Raw genomic sequence first — 24,849 nt, forward strand, 5'->3', positions numbered from 1 at the left:
AGTGTGCCAAACGGTTTCATTATCGAATTCTGCTTTTGCCGCTGTAACATCGTTTTTTGATTTACGTTGTGATAATAGGAATTATCTGTGGAAGAGTTATTCTGAAATATACTGTTACTAACATAACTGTAAATTACAGATGCAATTTGCCATAAAATTGAAGTTGAAAAAATATTTTCTGTATTTCCTTATAACCATACAAAAAAAAAAAAAAATCCTTATAAAAATACATCTTTGATAAAGGTTAGCTTTCCACGATAAGAAAAAATATTGAAATAGAAGTGAAAAGATATGGAATATATTACGAAAATCGATATAGGAATTTAAAATTCTATTTCTTTCTATTTCAAATAACTAGATGGATTTCAAAAATGATATTTCAGTTTATTTAAGAATCCTGCCAACGCTTATAAGCAATTCCATCAGATTAAATGTTAACTCACATAAGCGAATTACTCCTCAGTCGATGCAAACGCTTGCACTGCAGCAAACTTTGCCGCGTCAGGACATGCATTTTCGGATATGAGGACAATCCAATGATTCGGAACATTGCCTATTGTATAAATGTGATTCATATTCCATCGCACTAAAAAAAAAAAAAAAAAAAATAAATAAGAAAAAATATTGAAGCAAAATGATATTTTTTGGATGCGATGATATATTTTTCAACGTTCGCTACTACTTTTAAATTGGCTATTTTCGTTCAATTTTTTACACTAATTTTTTGATTTGGCACCAAATAAATTTTGTAATGTTGAGTAAGTTAATAACTCTGTTAATTCATTTTTTCTCATTGCTTAGTCCCATTTTTATTTAGATTATGAATTTTGCGCTGCCTTCATCAAGTAATTTTCCCGTTTCTATATAGATTTGAAAAAATATGAGTAGTTTGGCAGATTTCACTTTATCACAATTTTGGCAATGTTTAGGAAATTCCCAGGAAAGGATACATTTACCATTTATAAAAGCCGGTACAACCTGGTTCTGCTGGATGAAACCTACAGGTGAAATAATTCTCAGACTGGAACAAAGCAATGTTAACAAGTTGCATATTAAAAACCGTAATGCACTTGTTGTCTTCAACTTCCAAACAATCTGTCGTTTGCTATTGTTATTAAGCTTAAGCTTGAACGTACTCAAAACCTTTATGGAATCGATTTAACGCAAAATTGACAGTGCTGCAATGCAACTATATTTTTGTTTACATTACTTTTTAATGAATTATTTTATATTTAGAGAAAGTGTCCGAAATTATCACCTGCATCGAGGAATTCTCACAAATTCTCACTGAGCTACGGGAATATGAAACTAACAAAAGTCGAAGGTTAGCTTATCGAGTAACTACGATTCACTCACAATTGTTACCATCGCTGAAATCCATGTTTTTGTGATTTCTTGAGAGTTGAAGATCTTTTCACTTGAACTGTTTTTAGTTTTATTTTTCTTAGCTGAAGTTTCTGTAATTAGTACAAGAAGACAAATTTGCAAATTGGAAAAGACGACAAAAATTGGCTGAGACATGATTTCAGTAACTTTAAGTGTTCTTTGCAGCGATTGTTCTAATTGACCGCAATTCAAAGTTGATTCCTCAGAATCAAATATTTGTTCACCGTTGGATTCTTCGGTGTGAAAAATTCGCTCATATCCAACTATGCTGCAGTGAAATGTTAAGTAGTTTTTTTTTTTTTTTTTTGGAAATTTTTAAGTAAGCTTTGAGTGTTTTGCTTGGTACTTACAAGTTTCACTTTCTATTATAGGGAAAAAGTTTTTAATACACAGATTATATAGCATAGAATGGACTTTAAGTAAATCGTTACATTTTATCACTCTATCTATGATACTGTGTACAATTAAAACTTTTAGTGGAAGTTTAATTAAATTTAATTATTTAATTAAAGTTAATTACCAGAAGGTTCGACATGAGGTAATCCGATGAAGTCACCATTGGTTGTGAAAAGATAAAGGGAAAACAACAATTTGACAAAATCCATTTGCTGCCACGTTTCTATGTAATTTGGACGAATCCACAATAACATGCATTCCTGCTCGCTATAATGAGCAATTTGGCCATTGCCAGATGGAAATGTCTTGAAAATTACAATTATTAACAAAAAACTTTGATTTTTTCCCAAAATTTTTTGTTTGTAATTCTTTAATCTCTCAAACAATCTCAAAAAATTCCTTTCCAGCCATTTCTGAAAAAGACTGAGTAGCAATCGATCATTATCATTCATTCCTAGAAATATTGCACTAATTATTCTCCGGAGTTATCATTATCATTCATTCCTAGAAATATTAATTGCTATTGCCGATTAAATTCTATTCGATTAAATTAGGTGTATCGTTGACAAGCAAAAACGGAATATGCGCAACTCTCTCATTGTTTCATTCACACGCATTGTGCTAAAATTTTTTCTGATAATATTATCATTGATAAATATATAGATAATATTATTAACGTTCGCCACACATTCATTACTGCCCAACTGTTTCGTATTTTCTTATACATTGATGAATGTTATTTGTAAGCATCACATTATTTTCATATGTAAGTTTGAAGTGGAGGCATAGAACACTGGAATCAGCAAGGCGCAAGTGCTCTATTCATACAGTTTTTTCCATTTCTACTCTTGCAAAAATTAGCTTAAATCGGAAAGCATTTTAAGAAATAAGTACACCGTTTTTTGTTAATTGATACAGTCTCATAGTTTGACTCTGTCTGCAGATCACTGACTGATAATTCGTGTTTTTCCAGGGGTATATTATTAATATCCTCTGAATATAATCTACAATCTCACAAACTATATCTTTGTGTCGTAAATATTGACTATTTTCTTATAACTGCTATCACTCAAATTTATTGTTGGGATAATAAACGTTTGCAAACACGAAATCAATTCATTTCTTATGCTTTTCTTTAATTGCTAGATAGAAGCATAATAATGCAAATCGTTAATTTTTGTTTTACCAAACATAATACTAATCGCAGTTTCACTTTGTTAATAACTTTGAAAATTGAAATAAACATACACAACATCAACCATTATCAGAACTCGTTAAAAATAATGTAAACCTCCTTGTTCACAGACTAGCGAATTAAATGACTGAAATCGCTTTGAAGTTTTTTTACCCATCGACAGTCGAAAAATACTTAGCTCTAAATATGCAAATTTCAATGTTCCAGACGTATATTAGAAGAATATAGTTGAGAAACATATGAAATTCTTATGATCTTTGTAATTCTCTGTTAGGGTTAAACAAAAAATTCGCTATAAAACAGTACGGTCATGCATAATACGAATTGAAAAAAGTGTGCAGATGGGAACACTGCAGTGAAGACAAAAAATTGTAATGATCGTAGAGAAATTAGGATGATGCTGCACGGTTTATTTAATTCTAATACCTTTAAATGCTAAAGGTTAACATGTAGTCAAGTAAAGATTTGCGTAGTAATACAAATAGTAGTAAAACTAACATTTTGATTTTCTGATATAAATCTAACAAAAGAATAAGATGAAAGAGGAGCAAAAACTGATATCCGTTTCCATATTTCTTTAGGAAATACTAAAATCTGTTCTCAAAAAATTTCTTTAATAGTTACTTTTATTTTTGTTTCCAATTGAAAATAGCAAAATTATATTTTGCTATCAGTAACAAATGGGTTAGTTTTAATAACATTCTAGTATTTGCTAAGAAATAAGACAGATGTTCTTTAAAAATACTGAACCTCGTAGTTCATAATCTGAAACTACTGATTTTATCAATCATGAAGTACATTTCTGGTTCACGTCGTTTGATTACTGATAAGATAATTTTGGAAGATACTTTTAGTCAGTACTGTAATACTACCGAAGTCTTCATATTGATGTGGCTCAATTTATGACAGTGTCATAGAATGAATCTCAGAGTTCGTCGAATATAAATAAAGGAATGAGGCTCAGTGATTTGAGATATTTGCAAGTTTCACAAAAATTCTAATGTAAGTATATGTTGCTAGAATGTGAAACATCTTTATCTGATGCTGGCTACCGATAATAAGGATGTATATTTAATTGCACCAAATTGATTTACTTACATTGAATACACTTCTAATTGAACGCTATTGTGATTGCATTATACTCACTTTTCCATTCCAGCAAAAGACAGTGTATCATTTCTACAAGTTCCTAAAATTCAAATGAAATAAATTATTGCACGACTTAATTTACAACAAACTTACGTTGTGCTAGAAGTAACGAGTTTGTATTGGACATGTTTCAAGTACATTCTTTCTTGTGATTTTTCCATCTCAAATATTTTTTTCAGAATAGCAAAATAATTTGAATCATATCATTCAATGAAGGATTATGCTAATAATATGAGCATCAAAGCTGATAGGATTTGTAAATGATAAATCATAAAACTAAAAGTGTTATAGAAGATGATATAATGAACGACATACCTAAAGAGATATAAACAAGCAAATATATACATTTTAAAATAAGTGTAAACACTGAGCAGCAATAGACCACTGATGAATAAAAAAGTAAGAAAGTAAGGGAGGTGTTGAACTTCTCTAATGATTACTGTTAAATTAATTCTCATTCAACAATTCATATTCTGAGAAAATAATCAATTGGAGCAAATTCATTGTAGTCATTTCACGGCATTGTATTATACTGACTAATACGTTACTTTAAAATTAAATCAGTTTGTACTATACCGCCATTCTTCTTGCTTCATAAGCAATACTATACAGTACTAAAATAAACTTTTTTAAGCTGCACTATGCTAAATTATGAATTTAAATCAATTCTTAACTCTTGCTGGATGTATCGAAATCGGTCCTAACCAAGCACTTTAATAAATGAGGCATTATATTTTACTTGCCAGAACTTTGCTCTTCACGTAAGCTGAGTGAATATCTTTAACGACGATTAAAATTCACTGAATGTTTCATTTACAAACATTATGATTTTTATCGAAATTATAAAATATATTTTTTTAATTCTTCATTTTATTATTTGATTATCTTCTCACTGAATACTTTTTCTTTCACGCTTAAGTAATTCGTTCCTTATTTAATCGCCAGCAAAGTTCCGGTAACTTAACAAGTGAATTCCAGAAAATATTAGTGGTACTTTTCACAATATTTTTGATTCTAAATGATCTAACAAAAGCACTGTTGTTTCGTTATGCTGCTGTTATTTGTTCAGAATAGGTTAATTGAAGTCAGTTATTGACATATGACGAATTGAGATGGACTTGTTGAGTTAGTTTTCCGAAAAATAAAAGAATGTTGTCTAGTCTTGCATTCCACTTGAAACATTTTCTTCATTTCCTGCTCCTCTGTAAGGCCATTGATGTCGGATCCATGGAACACGAGGTTTCTCATTTGGATACCACGGTGTAATAGGAAAGGTATTATGCATCGTCCGTGCTCCTCTCGGAGCCCATGGATCAGGAAAGGCCTTTTCAGCAGCTTCGTCATACAAATCCTCAGCACTTGAATGTGCCGAGAGAAATCGCCTGCCAAAGGCTTGTCCACTTGCAGCAGAAGCTCGTCGTAGAACCATATAGATGAAATAAGGCGGTTCTCGTGTTAGGGAAGAAATTGGCCATGTAGCACCCTCTCGAGGAGCTGAAAAAGAACGCCGAAGTAGTTTCCGTTGTGATAACTTGCGTCGACTACGACCTTTTAATGCCTGGCCTTTTCTGTGAAATTGTTGTCGATTAAATGAGGTTTGGTGAGGACTTAGGTTTTGCTGAGGAACCACTGCGATTTCTTGGCTACTTCGGGGCAGACAAGGTACCTGTTCTTCTATTTCTGGTGTTGGTGATCTTAGAGGAGGTGGACGAATTGATGATCTCTGTCTTCTTGTTCTTTGCCTTGAAAATCGTCTGTTCCAATTTCCTGTTTCTACTGCTGATTGCAAAGGCCAGTAAGTACACTTTTCACTAAAGGTTACAACTCTCGATCTTTTTTTATTCTCTAACAAAGGAGGTGATACCGCTGCAACAGCTCCTTCAAGCGACGAAGTTGGCGAAAAGTTTCCAACGATTTTCGGACCGAATGGTGTGAAAATAACTTGTGGTGGTGGAGTTGGTGGTGCAGATTCTGGAAACACAAAGCTTCCAGAAGACGTAGAAGAATCTTTTGGCTCGGTCTCTGTGATATTTTGGCGTTGTTGATGTGAAGCAAAGGACTTAATTTTCGGAAGGAAAGTAAGCATATCAGGTTGATTTGAGGAAATAGTAGACCGTTGTTGCAATTCAGCATCGCGATTGTCAGTGGGTATATTTTGAAGTTTCGGTTGTAAATTCTCAACAGTAATAAATTCATTTGTTATCTGAGTATAAGAAGGAACTGAAATCTCACTTGTCACGTCCTGCTGAGGAACGTGAAACGGTGACGTTGTGGCTGCAGTTATAATATTCGAAGTTGTTTGCGGTTCTTCATTAGCTACTCCTGCTGTCCAGCGTAGTTCCAGAGGTGAATCATTTTCTTCGTTTGATTGTTGACCTTGTTCCGCTGATAGTTGTTCCAGTCTAAGTTGGCTTCTCTTTATAGATAGCATTCTAGATTCGAAACTTCGAAGTCGTTTTGTCAGCCTGCTTATAGGATCTATTGTTGTTGGAGTTAGTCTATGTTGTGGAATATCACGCGGTGCACTAGTCCATATCGATGGGCGGTTTTCTCTCTGTTCAGGGTTACCGTTGTCGTCTTCATTATGTTCATCCAGCGATGACTGTGATGTTGTGGTGGACGAAGATGTGGTGGATGAGGACTGTGTGGACGAGAAACTAAGGATCGGTTGAAGTATTCCTTCAAAAGGGTCTGGCAGCGATACGTGCTTTTCGTGTGATGCATCCTCAAGCAAAACTGTAGACTCTACAGGCTTTATATGAGATGTGGAAAGATGTATATTTTCTGGTACTTCTGTATAGTTTGTTTCCTGGTCAGCTGCGGTCGAAGGTAATAATCCAATTGCTGCTAAAATAGTGGATGAGGTGGTTGCTACGGATGTAGTGACTTGTAATTTCGTTTGAGTCTTTTTCAGTTCAGCTGCGGTACTCTTTGATTTAGTAATAACGCTTTCGGTCACAGTTAAAGGAACTTTTTTTTTGTGCGAAGCAGGATATATCGTTTCAGGTTCGAACAGTGGTTCATAAAAAACGGAAGGATTTCGCTTTAGAGGGACATAATTGCAAACATAAATGTCATCGAACTTATTATATCGTACATACGGTTGTGGAATAGTGAAATATCGTTGACGTGTTAGCACTGGAGTGTTATATTTCGGACTTTCTTCTCCGGATAAACGACGTCTTAAATGTGCGGACGGTACTGCTGCTCCCTTCCCTATAAAATTTATAAAATTACTGGTACAAAAAGTAACAAAGCTGTTTCGTAAATTTTTTCATTTCGAACGATGGATTTGTCACCAGTTGCTAAATAAGGAATAATATAGCATAGATAATATAATCTGAATGATAGTTATTATCTGTGCTTACTAGACATCTGTTTACAATATCACTTGCACATCAGGTAAAATGTTTTTTGTCAGGTTTCAACATTCTACAACAGTCTGAGATAGAAAAGCTCTCTCTGAAAGTGACAGAAAGGAGAAATCGGAAGGGATTGGGAAAGTTTTGAAGGGAGAAAAGGAATGAATTTAAAGTACATTTTGCGATAATCACCATGCCACTTTCTTGCTCCTTCCAGAATCTCCAATTCATGCACTTCCTTAGGACCAAGATCTGCCATCCAAGCGTCTAAATTATCTCGCAGTAAATCTACCACCTCACGAATGTCTGCGTCATTTTTAGTATGATCTTTGCCTTCAGTAACTGCCTGCAATTGCTGTCACGAATTACTTTTTTATAATAGGCGGATGGATATTTGTAGTAAGCATTTCAGCATTTTCTTTTAAACAAACTGAAATAATAGCATACTTGCATAGATAATTGCAAAGCTTTGATACGTTCACACGGTACAGCATAATAATGTATAGACATGTTGAGCATCAGAGCTAAACGTATAGGATGGTATTTTTTGAGCTTCTTGTCTGCTAGCTCAAGTGCCAGCTGATAAGAATCCTCGGCACGTTTACGTACACCTAGAACCACGCCTTATTTTCAGTAGGAACGGAAAATATCGCAGATGTGATGGAAAATGTTCACATGGCGACAAATATCTCATATAAAGTTGTGCTTAAGCATAGCATGCCTGAACTGATCTTTAAACCTCTTGCTAGCGATCATTTGTGGTCAAATTTACTACTTTTGTAAATGGAAAAAAAAAAATTTAATGGAAAATTTACCAAAAAATTGTTCTTCACTTACGACACCTGACCAGTACCGAAAATAATCAGCACGAAGTTTTATAAAGTAAATTTTCAGTTCAATATTTTTCGTGTCTAGTATACCATGATCGATCATATCCTATTAAGTAAACATTTTCAGACTTATGAACCATTCGCGCCTATTAGAAACAACTACTTAATTATAGAAAGAAGCTTCTGGTTTTTTTTCTGGACAAGAGAAATGTAAATTAATAAAATTTTGTTAACAATAATTATTTAATAAATCATTCTGTAAGTTGAACAAATCTGCATTACTTCTCGATTCCTTAGCAACTATGGAGACGAATAAGTTAACATTATTAAGCTAAGAGAATTGTCTGCTCGTTATCATCGAATTTTTTCTGGAAAACTATTCAACTTATGGAATGATCTATGATCACAGCAATTTGACGATCAACAACAAAAACGAATCTTCATACACTAGAAAAACGAATCCTCAGGTCGTAATCTAGAAAAGCAACAAAATTCTCATCTAGTTTTAAGAGTCTTCTTCATCTGAGAAATCCCAAAAAAGAGTTGGGAGTATCAAAGCACTTTCAAGCATCGGTACGATGTCCTTCATGGACCAGCATTATTTTGCTTCTTCTGTAGAATTTAGTTATAAAATAAATCACAACTTACAATCACTTCTTTACAAATGGTGACCACTTCATAACGTGCTCGGTACATATTGTCACGTAAAATGCGGTGCTTAAGAATTTCTCTTCGTGGTATTTCTCTTTGAAGATCCATGTACATGTTATATTCTTTGCGAAATTTGTCCAATAAACTCTAAATATATATATATACCAAATTCGATCAGTAGAAATTAAAATTAGTGGACAAGTTTGAACCATAATAATGAATAATTTCTAATTACGCTTGTTTTTTAAGGACTTCCACGGAAATTATTACACATTTGAACTATGAAAACCACATTGATGAAGTTCTCGGGCTTAGAATCATTACGAATGAAAACAGGTTTGCAAGTTAATTTCAAAACGTAACTTCATGTATAACTTTTAAAAAAGATGCTTTATAAGCCTGCATCTGTATTTCAAAATTTAGAATTCAAGTTTTACAAACCTTGTAGAAGACTGCAAAAAAATTTCTTTCCTCCTTAGTCAGTTCTTTACCATAATTTCCAATCAGTATTTGAAAATTCTGTCTCGCATCATCAAACAGCGAAAGCTGCAAAAGCAGAAAATAATTATGTATTTTCACAAGTTATACCGGAAAGTAAGTAAAAAATACAATGAATTCATATGATTCAGTCACGATGAAAGTATTTTATTGTCACTTAATCTTACAAACATTTAAAAAACGTCCAAAATGCCAACAGCGGATTAATCCTTTTGATCTGTGATTTAATGGAAGCTACACGATAAATGACGGTGTCATATAGATCTCAAAGCTAAGACTAAGAATCCGAAGTCTGCTTCTTTACTTATTATTCATTTCATAAAACAAATTCAATGTTACTGAACTTAAATTTATTAATCTGCTATACTTATTTTATTATATTTCATAATGTTTACTGATATTTTGTTTACTATTCCTTAACGTTTTACTGTTTCGCAGTAATTGTTGATATTAAACAAAGAAAGTTTTTTAACAATTGTTCGGTAAAAAAAGAAATGCATCAAGCGGAAATTATTACCGCATTGGCGATCCTTATGCGCAGCATTAAGTTGTAGCGATCGACAACCTGCGCTCCTTCATTCATTGCAACTGCTCTTTCATTTTCTTTCATTTATAAAGCTATTAATTAAAATTCAAAACTCAGCGAACAGGAAAATCGCAAAAATAATTTGAATTTAGCGCCCTCTTCATTTTAGTCATTGGCGAAGAAATTTTCAAGTCAAAAATTTTCAAAAAAAATTCCAAATAAAAGAAAAAATATGTAAATAATGTATAACAATTACATTATTGTCAACTTGAGAAATCGAAACTTCGATGGAAACTTTGGTTGACAGAACTTTCTATTATTCTATCTTTTTCCTTAATTAATAACCTGTGAAATAATATTCATCTATACCAACCAAAAACAGTTCTTTAAAAAAAAAACAGTTCCTAATACTAACAAAAAAAAAAAAAAAAAAAAAAATGAGCAAGGCGAATATACTGGAGAAAAAAAATATAATTCATAAATGGCCAAGCACAAATAGATTTCTCAAGCCTGTCGTATGCTGTATGATATTACCATTATGTAACTTTTACGCATACCCGAAAATTGCCGATTAGGGCAAATTCTCCGCTCACAGAAGATGGCGGCTAAAAGTGGCGGTACGGTGATAGAAGTAGATTGAGGTCATGTTTATTGATCAATAGTTAAATTATAATCGACCAATTCTAAGTTCTAATTTTATCTGTCTTTAGGTCAGATCACTTTCTGACAAAACATTCTGTGCGACAGTGTGCCAATAATTAATAGTGGTGGATCATGATATTATTCCAATATATGAAATTGACTCCAACTCTTTACGATCCTTCGGTAATAGTGGCTGTTCAACTACGAATTTCAATCTCCTAAATAATAACCGATTAATTTCCTCAGTTCATCAATTTATAATTATTCAGTATTTTCGAAATATCCTTTAAATTTTTGAGCTCATTTTTCATTGAGGTCCATTTTGATTATAATCATTTTGACGTATTTCTCTTTTTACAGTAAATTTTGACGTATTTCTCTTTTTACAGTAGCGTTGAGATGTATGTGACACATATGTTAAACTGGTCATTAGCTTGACCCTTTATGAATATCGACAATGATAATTAAGAATGAGGGAGATAAAGGAATATTCTTGCCTCGAACTATGGGGGGATTCGGGATGGGCCCTGTGGCCTAATGGATAAGGTGTCGCCCTCCGGAGGCGAAGATTGCAGGTTCGAGTCCTGCCAGGGTCGGTATTTTGCTGCTATCACATAACAGTTGAACAATCTAAGCGAAGCAGATCAATTGGTTTCATTTAGAGGCCAGAAATTAGAATGTGCATGTTGTCAGTAATTCGCGTGGGAAAGCAAATGGTGCAAAGTCGCTTGTGGAGTACTATTTGAGAAGTGGGAAGAAGAAACATTTTCCGGCACATAAACAGAGGCATTCAGCACAAAGAGTTTATTAATAGCCGCCGAAATGCGGCAGGTTCCGGTGATGAGTTGCAAGAATCTCAAAACCTTTGTGAATAGCGTTATATGTCATGAATGAGCAGCACATCAACTATTCTGTTCATTCGTAGAATATCTTATGATTCCGGATATATCAGTCATATCTATCTATATATGAAGTACTGCATTGTTTAGAAATTAACACATAGCAAATAGTACTTAAAAATTATAATTTTATTCTCTAATGATCAAAACATCATGATTATCTCATTGATTCTGATGATGGCGAAAAGATACATAACGAGCTTAACGCAACTGTAACGCGAGATTTTGATATAAATTTAGGAGGAAGAATAGGAATAAACGATATTAGATTGAAAAGGAGAAATGTTTTAGGGAAACTTAATTGGTTGAGTGTTTCATGCGCAAAATCTACGTGGATGTAAGTGGAACAAATAAAAATTTCTCTCATGCAAGAAATGCCAAACGTTCACGGACAGTCACAACGGTTAACTTAAAGATCGCTGGACAGTACAAAATGCCCACTGCTGGTCAAAAGATATGTGAAGAGAATATGTCGAGGAATGACTTAAGTCGAATGAAGAAGTCAAGCGATAAAATCAACGACTCAACTTAAATTAGAATTAGAACATTATTGATGTTTATTTATTTTTATATATTTATGAACTGTTTTCATGGGTTTTTATCAGTTGTTTCCTAAAGAGGGTGAACAAAAACTGAATTGGTTAACGATTGATAAACGTATCTTGGCTTGCAACTAACTTTTGAGATGAGCAAGAGGATGCCATCTTGATTTTCCAATTCTTTTTTCTTACAAAAAAAGAAAGCTGAAGAAAATTTCACAATGAAATAAAGGATCGATACTAACAGCTCCGATAGAACCATTGGAAGTGGGCAAGACTGCGCTGTCTTTCAAATATCTCAAGACATTTTCCGCCAGAGCTTTTCATACACTTTCCAACTGAGATTTAAACCTTACTATTTGTCTTTCGAATATTGTATACAGCCCACAGTCGTTCATCAGGAAAACGAACACTGTCTAAAATAGTTGTAAACGTTAGTAGCTTTTTTTTTTATTATTATGAATGTAAGCTACAGAAAAAAGCCGTCTGATTTTTTAAAGAGTGAGCATACCTCTGAGGTAGCATAAAATGACAGCTAGCACAATACTTCTCCATGTTGTATGGAAATTAGTACTCTGCAATGAAGGCAGGTCAAAATATGCTGAAATGAAGCTTAATGGATTAAAACGAAACATAGTTCGGCTTGAGAGTAACGAATAGAGGAAATAAATGTGAAGAATAACTAATCCCAGATGAAACAGTTACCTCCTGAACTGATTTTAGTAGAAGATTGCGTATAAAAACACTCATACTTCTGATCAAAAGGGACAACTTCACAAATCATAAATGTTTGCTTGTCCTAATGTTAGCAGTTGTCACACTGCTTATGTCTCCTTTATTGTTGCTAGCACTCTTGTACTTTCTCACTTCGATCAACAACAATAATTCAACAGATATGAATATAACTTAAAGAAGTTTGACAAAAACTTTACTAGATGACACGAACTCAATGACTTTATTATTTCTTTCTGTTTCACAAATTTTTGTAGGCGCAAACGGATGTTAGGAAAACTGTTTCCTAATCTTGCTTGAGAAAGGTTAACAGTGATTACAAAAAAAAAAAAAAAACTTGCTGAAAAATTTTCTTTTGATAATAAATGGAAATATTGATAACAACAAGCAATTACTCATTTCTTATAGCAACACATTCTTTATTACAGGACTTATATAAGTTCCTTGGACCATTATTTTTTTAAAAAAAAAGTGAAATTAGACCACATTTCGAAAAGAATTAAGCGAAACAATGTGGCAATACACCGAGTATTACGATCACTATGTTATGCAGGGATCGAACTGAACTTCATTTGATCAATAAGTAACTAAACTATAAATTTTTGGATATAAGAGTTGCAAGTTCTTGCGATGCCTTATGAAACGAATATTGTGAAAAAAATTTTGATTACGCAGTGATTGAAAGTCCGACGTTTTTTGTCACTCTTCTGCAACAGACAGAGTGACAATACTCGATGATACACTTCTGCATCCAACGTTACTTACCATCGTACAATAGCACGAACTTGCCTAACAAATTGCCATGCACACCTCCTTAAAAGTGTTTGAATCCATATCACAACATAAAATACTTATTTACTTATTAGACTTTCAAACACAATTTATCCCTCTGATTCATGTAAATCACAATGACTTACAAATTACATTGGTGCTACATTAGCTCCACTTTGTTGTGTTGATAACAATCTAAAGATTTATTCCTTTCTCTACCCTTTTTGCAAACATTTAAAACGGAATAACTTTCCCCATTTTCATTATAATTTGCATTTCTCAACTTCCTCCCGAATTACTATTATTAAAGTGATTCCCAGTGGTCACTGATTTATCGCACTTTTATTTCCTTTCCTCAACTTGATAGAATTTCAAACTTTGTCAATTTCAACCCAAAATAAATATTACATGAATAGCAAACATCGTATTCTAGTACGAGCAATTTTCTGAAGGAGTTTCCCTTTTTTTTCTCTTTTCCCTCTTTAATCAGGAAACTTATCTGTTACGGGTTCAATTGATTAGGATACACCAATACAGTTGATACCATCCGGTTTACCATTCCGAAATACTTTAATGTTTGCAAGATCATATAAGCCTATATAATGAAATTAAATTCTTATCACTAAAGTTATGGAGGTATTGCTTAGCTATCGAGTATTAAAGCACAAAATGTCGTCTGCGTCAATTAAATATTTTGATATTTATTCTAACACACCAAAGCATTTCTAACATATTCGGTAAAACGAGATGCATGCACTAATCAGTTGTTCATTACCTAAATATAACAGTAATAAATACTTTATTATCACTTTGCCATCACGAAACTGCACATGATATGATACAAATAGCATCCCTTTTTAATTAATAGTTTAATATCACGATTCATTGATTTGGATAAATTAGGATCATAGAATTTTTATGTAATATTTAATCTCTCAGAAAATACAGCTATGCGTCGATAACAGCAACAAAGGTTAGTACTGGAACATATGCCCTAACAATCCCGTCCTCACATAAGCCGAAATGAAAGCCTATGCTGTATCACGCTAAATTAGTTGAAATGAATGAAATTAATGATCTGCTAATTGGTAATTATAAGTGTTATACTCTTATCTATAACATCTAGCAGTGACCCCTACCGACTAGCTCATCAGGCATTCATTTCTCGACATATATGATTTGGTTTGCTTTAACTATCTGTTAAGAGAATCATTGTTTCACTACAATGAAGGCAGTTTTTCAAATGCTTCTTCTCGGGAAGCCTAGTAACTTAAGCATTAGCGCAGTTGTAAAACCTTATTTTCTAGGCATATGTTGACCGAAATTCATTTTAGAACAGTGGTTTGTGTTAAGGCGAAAAGACTTGCTTCTTTGATTCGCTCATAAACTTCAAGGGAGAAAGCAACAATGTATTTTCCGTTTGTATTGTCGGTTTTAGTCATCTGCCAAAAGCAATTCCAACGTAAACTAATAATTACAAAATTAAATTGTCTGAATTCAATTCTAATGATTGCAACACGGGTCATTTACATTCAAAAACACCAACCTTAACAAAGATCAACCAAGAATAAAAGCAACATACAACAGACTCAAAACATTAAAAACAAGCGAAATAAAAAAATCCAAAACTTGAGGTTTGCAGAATATAAATGTTTAAAACACATAAAATTCAATTTCGAAGATTTTCTTTTTACTAAAATATTTGGAATTAAAACTAAAACAAACCTTATCGCAAATTTTTGGAACAGTAATAACCTAACAATTGTTGGCAGCAACAAGTACAAAAATAAGAATACCTTTTAATAAAACAAATTAAAAAATATTATACAGCATAAAAGCAGAGAAGCTAAAACCTTGTTAAAGAAAAAAAAATCACTAAGAACCACAAGAATGATGCATTATTTTTATTCCTATTTCTACAGTACATGCACCGTTACATTATCACCAATCAATCCCCTAATGGTACCATTACAGTTTATGTCTTTCAATCGCTCGCATCTCACCCACACTTAATTTCAATACAGCTCCTATTGCTTTCAAAATATGTTTACGACCGGAAGAATTATCACAGTGCAGCAACTGAATGAAAACATTCCGTAAGTACTCCATGTTTGAATCGACGCTTAAAAATTTCAGTTTTCCTGGAATGAAACTTGACATGTGATAGGAATTTCCAATATTTAATTTCATTTGTTACAAAAAAGTGGATAAAAAAATCGTTATGCATACTGATATAAATAGAAATAGATGAGGTAAACTTAACTGATATCAACAATGTGGGATTACAACTGAAAAGTCAGAATACGAAATTTTATTAGAAATTATCAACCTTCTAAAACCCTGATTTCATCCTTCAATTTCTCCACCATTTCGAAATGTTGCAAATCTTTAGTGAGAGCTGCTTGTTGAATATCGCGAGCATTTAATTCTGCTACATGCATGGCATTTCTAAAGATCAGTTTACTCCACCTTCTTTTATTTACTCGTATTCACACACTAAACAGTAATGTGAAAATGAATTAAGAGATTTTTCTGATTAAGAAATAGTATAATTTGCATTATTTGGGGAAAGTGGGAATAATAAAACTAAAGTTAAATAGAATTACTTCAAAAGAAATAAGTAAGCATTTAGCCATACCTACAATCCATTTAATGAGGAAATTAAGTAAGTACCTTAATTCCATTATTTGCTTATCTTTTCTGACAAGTTGTTGCTCGTAAAATATGTTGCGAGTTTCTGCGGTAGTTATAATTCCAGGAATATTGAATAGAACTTGTGCATTATTCGGTGAAGTCGATAAACGTTCTAAAACTTGAAGTTCTACTCAAAAATGTAGAGAATCGTCAAATCACAAGTAGTAACAGAATTGAGAAAAAGAAAATAATGAAAAATTATTAAATATCACTGCAAAAATGATAGTAGTAGTTATACACGATATTAGAGAATAAATCACTAGAAAACGAATGAATTGAACCGATATGAAAAGAAACAGACAATGGAATAGCATATTCAAATACTAAGAAATAGTTGAAATTCTTACTAGAATTCAAATAATGATAATCTGCATCATGTATAACTTTTTTTTTTTTTTTTTGTTCTTTCTAAGTTATAAAAATTACACATCAAAAATCGAGAGCAAAAATTTGAAACAATGAAAAATCCTAGAGCTAAAACAGTTACAAAAAGCAAAAATTGACAAACCATATAAATAATGTTTCGCGATTATGAAATAAATGTTAATGCAGTACTTTTGATTTACCTAAATGGTGCTCATCCACGACACTGGAGCACGAGTCGACATCACTTGATGAATGATCGATTACATTTCGAATTTCTGCAAATAAAGCGAAAAGCTACCTTAGTTAAAAGAAGAAATCATAGCATGAAAAAAAATATAAGAAAGCTTTAAACTGTCAATATTTCAAATGATCTAATGTTAACGGAAGACCTCATGAAGGAAATAAAAAGATGGGTATTTTCGAAATGCATTTGAAGGAATTATTCTCGAAAAGGAAATATTTAAAAAATACCTCCAGTTCGTCGCTCATCAATAGAAGCGTTACTTCCAAATAAGTCGTGTGAGCAAGTTTTTCGATATTTCACAGATCGGAACGAGGTACCTTGTGGAGGATCTACTGGATCAACATTTGGCTGACTTCTTATAGATGCCAATATAGCTCTTGAATTCATGAATAAATATTAACTCTCACTCAGTAAGCTTTTCCAATGCAGAAAAGAAAACGCATAATTAATTACCAAAGTTTCACTTCAAAAATGAATTTTTCCCGAATCAAACTGTTATGCATTCATGAAAGAAAATGTATGCCAATATCTCTGAAATGTTAAAATTAAATGTTATGTCAAGTTAAAAGATAAGCTTTAATATTCTCAAAATAAAACCCATCTTTATCCTACAAGAGAAAGAGATTTACTTCGTAATTTCCAACTCATTTTCTTTTTCTGCAAGAATATCCAGAGCTCGGATGCGTTGCTTTTGCATCTCTGATTCCATTTCGACCACTAAAGACATGAGCGAAAATAAGAACTAATGGAAAAACCCAAAAATACTGCAGTATAAAAGAATGGAGAAAAAGTTTTTAAAAAATTAAAAAAAAGGAGTAAAATATAAATGAGAAGTTGGAACTAAAAAGAGTAAAATATGAATAAGAAGTTGAAAAATGAATGCAGAAACGAGACTTGTTACAAAAAGAAAGCAAATTTTTTTACGTGCTGTGATATGACTAGCAGAAAATAAAGCGAGATGGACGAACTGAAATGACATCTAACCCTTTTGATGCATTTGATTGCGTAAATCAGAAGCCGAACTTTCTTGCGCTTTTTCCATTTCGACAATTTTTAGTTGCAGTTGAGTTGTTTTCTACAGTATATTTTATATAACAGACAAGTCGATGGAAATATATTTGCGACACAATGCAACATAGTTCATTTTTCTCTAAAGCAAAATTAAATCTTTGGAAAGTGTGATTAAATAATCATTTTTGTAAAATCTTACTTCTTCATAGCTGCTTTTTACATTCGCATGGTCAATTTCAAGAGAATGAAATTTCTCGTGAAGCTCGGCCACTGTTGCACGCATATGTCGCAAATCTCCTTCTGCTGCTGCACAAGATGAACATTCGTTCACAGGTAACAAAGATAATGTATATAGTGTTCCTGTATTTTCCAACGCATCAACCTGAAAGACTGAAATTATGAAGCTTTTTGGTTTATACTAATATTTGGTGTCTAATTAAAAGCACTGAAAGCTGATTGTTCTTCAACTGTCGCACTTATCTTTTACAATTTCACAACGTCGTTTCTATTCAAACAAAACCTCTTCTATAACAAAGAACTCTACAGTTAACACCAACTTTGTATTCATGTGAATTTAGAAAAAGAAACAGTTACCTATCTGTTCGACTTCCATTCATGCTTTTACTTCATTCTGCATTTCAAAATAGTATGTATATTTAGTGTTTTTTTTAATGAAAAAATCAAGTATGGCAAAATTACCCATCATTTTTTTATATGCATATTTATGTGAGATTTTTCATTATATACGATTTTCGAAAGCAATCAATTCTCGAATCAATTTACACCACAACAGCGATAAGCAGTCTAATTTCTGATAAATAAGCTTCTATAGAAGTTTTATTCACCGGTAATTTCAGAATTTGCTTCGTTCAGTTTTCTAAACTTTTCTATGTAAATGAATAAAAAAAATAAATAAATAAATGAACTTTCCTAATTACAAACGAAACTAACGCAATATATTAAAGATAAATAAAAAACACAAAACTCCATACCTTCATAGATTTGCCATTTAATACTGCTTCAGTTTGCAGTTTGCACTTTTCGAACTCATTTTTCCGTTTACACGAAATTTCTTCTAGGCCCAACAGCTCTGTAGTTAACTTAAGATCATCAAAATAAATGAAATACCAGTTTTAAAAAGTCAAATATTTCAAAAAAAAAAAATTAAAAAACTTTTTCTATTCAAGGAGAATTTTCTACTTCGATGGGTTCGAACTTTTCTTTTTTACGTAACTATCAGTAATTCATGTAAACTTTACTCTAACATAAACTAAAAAAAAAAATAGCTGCACCGTGAAAATTGACCGCCTCTTTACTATTGCGCAACTTCTGAGCAATTTCTATGAAATTCTGTTCCAATGATTTGAAATCAATAGATGCATCATCAATTTCCTTCGCTGATTTTGAAGCCTAGATGCAAGAATTATGTGAAACTACATAAATCATTACACACTTGGGGAATAAAAAAATAAATTTCATGGATTCCGACTTATAGCGCTGTTTGTTTAATGAAACCACTTCGTTGTACAAACTCTGTCATAAGTGCCTTGAGAACAATAATGAAAATAATGTTTTGAAACCAAAAGCATCTCATTTTATTTACATTTGCTCTACTATATTAAGTATTACTATTGATCAGAAAGATGAGTTATGCACATCTTACTGTTATCGTCTTACCCCTTCGTAAAAAGACTAGTACAGGGTCCACAAGCAATTTTTGCTTGAATTTACAAGTTTTCAAAACTACTTTCACATGAAACCAGAATTCTTTAAAACAAACATACTTTGAGAAATGCATTCTCATCTTCTAAAGTTTTGTTTTTTTTCTCCAGCTGATCCATTTTTTGTTGCAGTTCTGTACGAATTTTATTAAAAACGCCAATTTCAATCGACATTTCCTGGAGTCTATATTAGAATTTACATAAACTAAAGACTGCCGATGAAACTCTTCGAAATTTTGCATAATAACCTTTGTTCTAATTCATGTAGACGACTTTCTCTTCCTGTGTTCATAGTATCCATCAGCTTCTTTTTTAGTTCGATAATTTCATTTTTACTGCTTTCCTGATATAAATTACATTTATGATTTCAAAAAAGATTGGAGATTACCCGACATATTATTTGTGTTTCCTAAAACAAAACAAAGTTCCACCTTCACATCCTGAAGTTCACTTTCCAGAACTTGTATAGCTGGTGTTTTCTCAGCTCTTTTCTGCCAAAATTTCACTTCAGTTTGTGTTCGGCTAAGTTCTTCTTTCAAAGAGACAATGTCCATTTCGAGCACTTTGGATGCTTCTTCTTTCTCACACAACTTTTGATGCAAATCTGTTATCTGCAATTGAAATTACAGTGAAAAAAACTTCCAGCAATCGATTTCATTTTTTGAACAATTTTTAAAAGTCGATATAATAACCAATAAGTAAGGAATATTGGAAAGGTTGTGAAATTACTAACAGTTGCAGTCCTATAGTGAAAATACAGTACAGTAAAAATATTATAGTAATAAGTAGTGAAAAATCAATATTTTATACCCGTTTTTCAAGATGCTCTGAGTTCACACATTCTTTTGCATACTGCTGTTGAATAGCAGCCAAAACAGAACCATGGTCTGACAATTCTTTTTCACGATCTCCTTCTATTAACTTTATTTTTGATCGTAATTCCTACAAATACATTTAACAAGTAGAACAGACCTGCAAGAGTGAGTGGCTGAGATAATTAAATTGGCAGTATAACCAACATTATTCATCACAAAAAAAAATCGAATCTCTCGAGAAAACAATTTACCAACAACCTATTTTCCAATCTTTCAGCTTGCGCTTCAGTCTCATCTGCAGCTTTTGTCAATCTTTCCTTCAAAGCTTCATTTTCAACCTGCAAAACCACAAAAAAAGTTGAAGATATTTTCACTTTCGGACTTTGGTTAGTGTTTAAAATATGATTAAATCACCCACTTAACCAAAATAAAGATAGCAAAGCATAAACCACACTTAACTGATGCCTATATAATTTCTGTGGAGAAATTCATCTCAGATGAAATCCTTGATTTCGCACAGAAGCTAGAAATGAGTCATTCATTTTAGGCATACATGAATGTTTGTCAATTTAATCGGAAGGAGAAAATCATGCTTCTTCTTACCAATAAAGCTTTTCTATCAGATCGAAAAGCTGCTTCCAAGTTACTTTTTTCAGTTATTAATACTTCTAACGATCTCTTTAGACTTTCGACTTGATCTTCCTGGAAAAAATAATTAATATTATAGCAAACATTCTATGATAATTAAAAAGTGCAGGCACAAACAAGTTTTGTGCACAGCTTTCGCTACTTTATCAGTTAAATTCAAAACTTGATTTAAAAAATGTGAACAACAAATAACAGGATGTTAAACCTCAGAAAATTCTTTTTCCTCTGCATCAGCATCGAGATGAGATCTACCTTGCGAGCTAGTTGCAGTTTCTGCAAGAAGAGTGACTGTTAATTCAAATGATGGTCTCTAAAGAGCTCACTTCAGAATTTAAACATACCTTGTCGCAAGCCTAAAACTTTAACTGCTGTCTGCAAAGCATTCTTTTCAGCGGTGAGTCCTTTGTAGGCGCGAATTAAGTCTGAAAAATACCAAATTTACTAATAGCAAGCCTGACGAAGAAATAACACCATCCAAGGAACTAGAAGTCATTTCTCGCACTAACGCGAAAGTCTGAAAAATATATTTATTCCAAGCACTTGTAACAGCTATGTCCTCTTTCCCTTTCACTTTTTAGTTTTAAAGCTCAGATATTTCTATTAAAATATTCCAAACCTTTCAGTTTGTTTTCATAATCAGTGATTTGGAGTTGCTGTTCTTCAATTTTCTTTATAAGGTTCGATCGGTTTAGTTTCACTTTGTCGTTATTCCTCAACATCGTACCCTGCCTTAAATAAAGACAAATGTATGATGTATACCTGAAACATGAAAAAGATCGACCTTTCTCCTTATACCTGCAAACAATTGTAATCCTGGAGAAATTTCACCAAGAAGAAAGAACAACAGGTACAAAGTTTCAACAACGAAACGATAAAAATTCTATAAAAAAAAACTAAACGTCCACTATTTTGAAAAATATCAAAAATATAAAACAAATTTTGAAAAACGATTCCAAATATCCTCCGATCAAAATACCGAACGACCGAGTAGAGAAAAATCACACTTCTTAAATCACTTTTGGAAACATAAAAGTAACGATGAAAAGTCGCTAAGGTCTGAGTGTTGACTGTGGTTATCTTTTCGATTAACAAAAACCATGTTGAATAGTAGCAGCTCTCTGAAGATTTTGAAACCGCTCAATTACTGGTCTCTAATATTATTACTAATTAACATCATTTGCAGAAAGCGGATTTTGCTCTAACTTCAGTAACCTTGAATTTCATCGTATATGAAATTAATGAGACAAATATTCATAACAGTGCAACTGCTGCACTTTGGAAAACATTCTTCATCACAACGCTAGCATATTCTATTATTACGATAAAGAAGAAAAATTTTATCAAAACATCAAAAATGAACGCAGTGAATATAATACATGCTTCTAAAACACCCCATATTGTTACCTTATAGGGACAGCGGTTAGGAAGTACCTGAAAATATTACAAGATTTAAGGATCAAAATTTAGAGAATAAAAAATTAGGTGATGCATGGACTTACACAACCGGCTGGTGAAAGGCTCAATAAACGGCTCTCATTTGTCACCGAGAGCCAATTTCGAAGATGACTTTTATATAAAGCATTATCCTGAAGAATTAGAAAGATCCAATATAATGTAAAATACAGAAAAATTCTGGAAATTCTAAAGAGAAGTCCCAAACAAACTACTAAACAATCAAACTAACATACAGAAATAAATAGTAGTAAATCTGTCCAGTAAATGAAGCCCAGAAACATATCAAATGATTTTAACAACTTCATTAAACTGTTAACGAAGCAAATACAACAGTGACCATACTTTAATATTATGGTAAAGCACTGACTGATGAATATTTTAAAAATTTCAAATTTATCAAGAACAAAAAACAAATTCCAGCAATAGCTTGCGGAATGAAAATAAACAAATGAATGAGTTTTTCATAGATTTAAGTAATTTTGGTACACAAGATTAATACATTCCAAACATCAAAACATCCTCTTATTCATTTTTTCAGTCAAATGCAGTAATATTATTCCAAGCTACGTGAAGTGGCTATATAGGATTTAGTAAACGTGAACCATACCATATAAAAACACCCAGAATAAGATATAGGTAAATAAACCAGATATTAACGAATGTGTCAATGATAAACTTCGACTCGTGAAGTAATTCTGCCACTCAAAATTCGCTTTCATCTCCCAAAACAAGGCCTGTAATAGGACTGCAGCTGAAACGGGTAATAAGGAGATAACGGAAATGACACAAATGATCATCGAAATAAATCTAAAGTAAATACTGAAAACACACTCAGTAGACAGATTACCTGCAAAACAACAAAAACGAAGTAAAAAATAAATCCAGATACTCCAGTTAATCCAAGAATACCGCTGGCCATTCCTGATGCAGCTGCCTGACATGTCCTTGAATACTCCAAAACACCAACGTTGTGTCGCATGGCTACCTCACTAAATATCTGCAATCGTTTGTTGCTAAATGATCTGTAAAACGCATGAGAAATCAAAGTAGAGCTCCCTATTAGCTTGTAGCAGTTCATTAGTACGATTAGAAAACCATAAGAACAGCAATACCTTTTTCAGAGCTCGAAAACATGAAAATGGGCCGATTTACTATCTGTGCATCAAAAGTATCATAAAGTGAGACACAACAGTAATTTCCTGAAATTTGTTCATACAAAAATACAGCACAATTAATACATACCGCCACCTGTTCCACGTCCTTTGTTCTGCAATTTTCACTGGTTAAACGTCTGGCACTTGCCGTTTGTGGTGCCATACTGTCAACTTGTATTCAACCTAAAATACAGCTCCATTGTCATTATCACACTCTCTTTGGCATTACATATCACATCCATTCACAAATGCTTAAACATCATACCATGACCTTCTTCTAACCTCTGTTATCACGTGACAGCACCTATGTATAACTCACTACATTTTCCACATTTCTTTTTCCCTACACTCCCACCAGCATATTGTCTCACATAACTTATTAACCTCTATTACCTCTGAACTGTCAAACTATCTGCCCCACTTCCTTTCACCTATAACATCACAACCTGACCATAACACTGTGTCACATTTCTCGGAACATTTGACGGAAATAACGGGGTCGCGCTGGATGACGATGCGGGTCAGTACGAGGAGACGCAGCGAAGTAGCCAGTCTCAAGGTGCATACTGGTGTGACGATTAAACAATCGATAATGTTCGGTAATGCTACACTCTATACGTAAATGTTTTTTAAGGTGGAAAGAGGAGAAGTATCTGAGTGACACTTACTGACATCCTTATAATCTCAAAGTGGTCAAATTGTCTGAGTTCGATATGCAATATTCTTGATTGTTACCATAAGAAAGTGAGCAGAAATAAATTGGAATAAATATTATGAGAGCACCAATTTGAGAAGAACGAGGGAAGCGGATTGCTAAGAACAAAAATCATCGCTCTCTCAGTTCCCTGATGAGCAATTGTCCCTCGTGAGCTAACCTTCAGAAGGATGGTAATGTGTGATAACATTAAACTTTGACCATTTGCTTCAACTGACCAGTTCTCTCATTTGAACCGCTTTTCTTAAATTGTTCAATTTTTAACTTCAAACATCCTTCTCATTGCTGAATAAATTCCCCCAAAGTTTTTTTTAATCCACTGTTGTTCAGCCGTACCTTTTAGCTTTTCAGATACCAGCTGACATTATCAATTTGAGATCAGCTTGAATCACCAATCACTACTCACCAGTCACTAACCAACAATCAGCTTAGAGCATCAATATCAACAAA

General features: G+C 32.9%; 4 protein-coding genes and 1 non-coding gene across 6 annotated transcripts; 2 read left to right on the forward strand and 3 right to left on the reverse strand.

Moving 5' to 3' along the window:
- Positions 1 to 880: 880 nt before the first annotated feature.
- Positions 881 to 1,567, forward strand: Bm13126 (Uncharacterized protein; the record flags this gene model as incomplete). The annotated part of the gene is made up of 3 exons (XM_043075405.1): positions 881 to 1,004; positions 1,237 to 1,324; positions 1,552 to 1,567. 3 exons carry the CDS (start codon positions 881 to 883, stop codon positions 1,565 to 1,567), a joined length of 228 nt encoding a protein of 75 aa, XP_042931339.1.
- Positions 1,568 to 5,282: 3,715 nt separating this feature from the next.
- Positions 5,283 to 10,077, reverse strand: Bm10299 (Uncharacterized protein; the record flags this gene model as incomplete). Of its 2 annotated transcripts, none has more annotated exons than XM_001898239.1 (7): positions 5,283 to 7,342; positions 7,681 to 7,834; positions 7,936 to 8,099; positions 8,304 to 8,424; positions 8,967 to 9,116; positions 9,411 to 9,515; positions 9,985 to 10,077. In XM_001898239.1, 7 exons carry the CDS (start codon positions 10,075 to 10,077, stop codon positions 5,283 to 5,285), a joined length of 2,847 nt encoding a protein of 948 aa, XP_001898274.1. The 2 variants fall into 2 exon arrangements, with proteins under 2 accessions (XP_001898274.1, XP_042931340.1); XM_043075406.1 differs by having other exon boundaries at positions 9,985 to 10,050.
- A 1,081-nt stretch (positions 10,078 to 11,158) lies between these two features.
- Bm14610 lies at positions 11,159 to 11,231 on the forward strand. The gene has a single exon. It is a non-coding gene; the product is annotated as a tRNA-Arg (tRNA).
- A 4,313-nt stretch (positions 11,232 to 15,544) lies between these two features.
- Bma-gcc-1 (Uncharacterized protein) lies at positions 15,545 to 21,794 on the reverse strand (the record flags this gene model as incomplete). The annotated part of the gene is made up of 19 exons (XM_043075407.1): positions 15,545 to 15,717; positions 15,906 to 16,024; positions 16,250 to 16,382; positions 16,837 to 16,911; positions 17,108 to 17,256; positions 17,510 to 17,597; positions 17,865 to 17,955; positions 18,091 to 18,273; positions 18,884 to 18,981; positions 19,184 to 19,301; positions 19,676 to 19,796; positions 19,861 to 19,955; positions 20,044 to 20,223; positions 20,423 to 20,554; positions 20,679 to 20,765; positions 21,031 to 21,129; positions 21,281 to 21,348; positions 21,417 to 21,497; positions 21,692 to 21,794. 19 exons carry the CDS (start codon positions 21,792 to 21,794, stop codon positions 15,545 to 15,547), a joined length of 2,193 nt encoding a protein of 730 aa, XP_042931341.1.
- A 1,323-nt stretch (positions 21,795 to 23,117) lies between these two features.
- Bma-emc-6 (Uncharacterized protein) lies at positions 23,118 to 23,847 on the reverse strand (the record flags this gene model as incomplete). The annotated part of the gene is made up of 3 exons (XM_043075408.1): positions 23,118 to 23,264; positions 23,378 to 23,527; positions 23,773 to 23,847. 3 exons carry the CDS (start codon positions 23,845 to 23,847, stop codon positions 23,118 to 23,120), a joined length of 372 nt encoding a protein of 123 aa, XP_042931342.1.
- Positions 23,848 to 24,849: the final 1,002 nt, after the last annotated feature.

Source organism: Brugia malayi, assembly GCF_000002995.4.
Source record: "Brugia malayi strain FR3 genome assembly, contig: Bm_v4_ChrX_scaffold_001, whole genome shotgun sequence".
Classification (NCBI taxonomy): domain Eukaryota; kingdom Metazoa; phylum Nematoda; class Chromadorea; order Rhabditida; family Onchocercidae; genus Brugia; species Brugia malayi.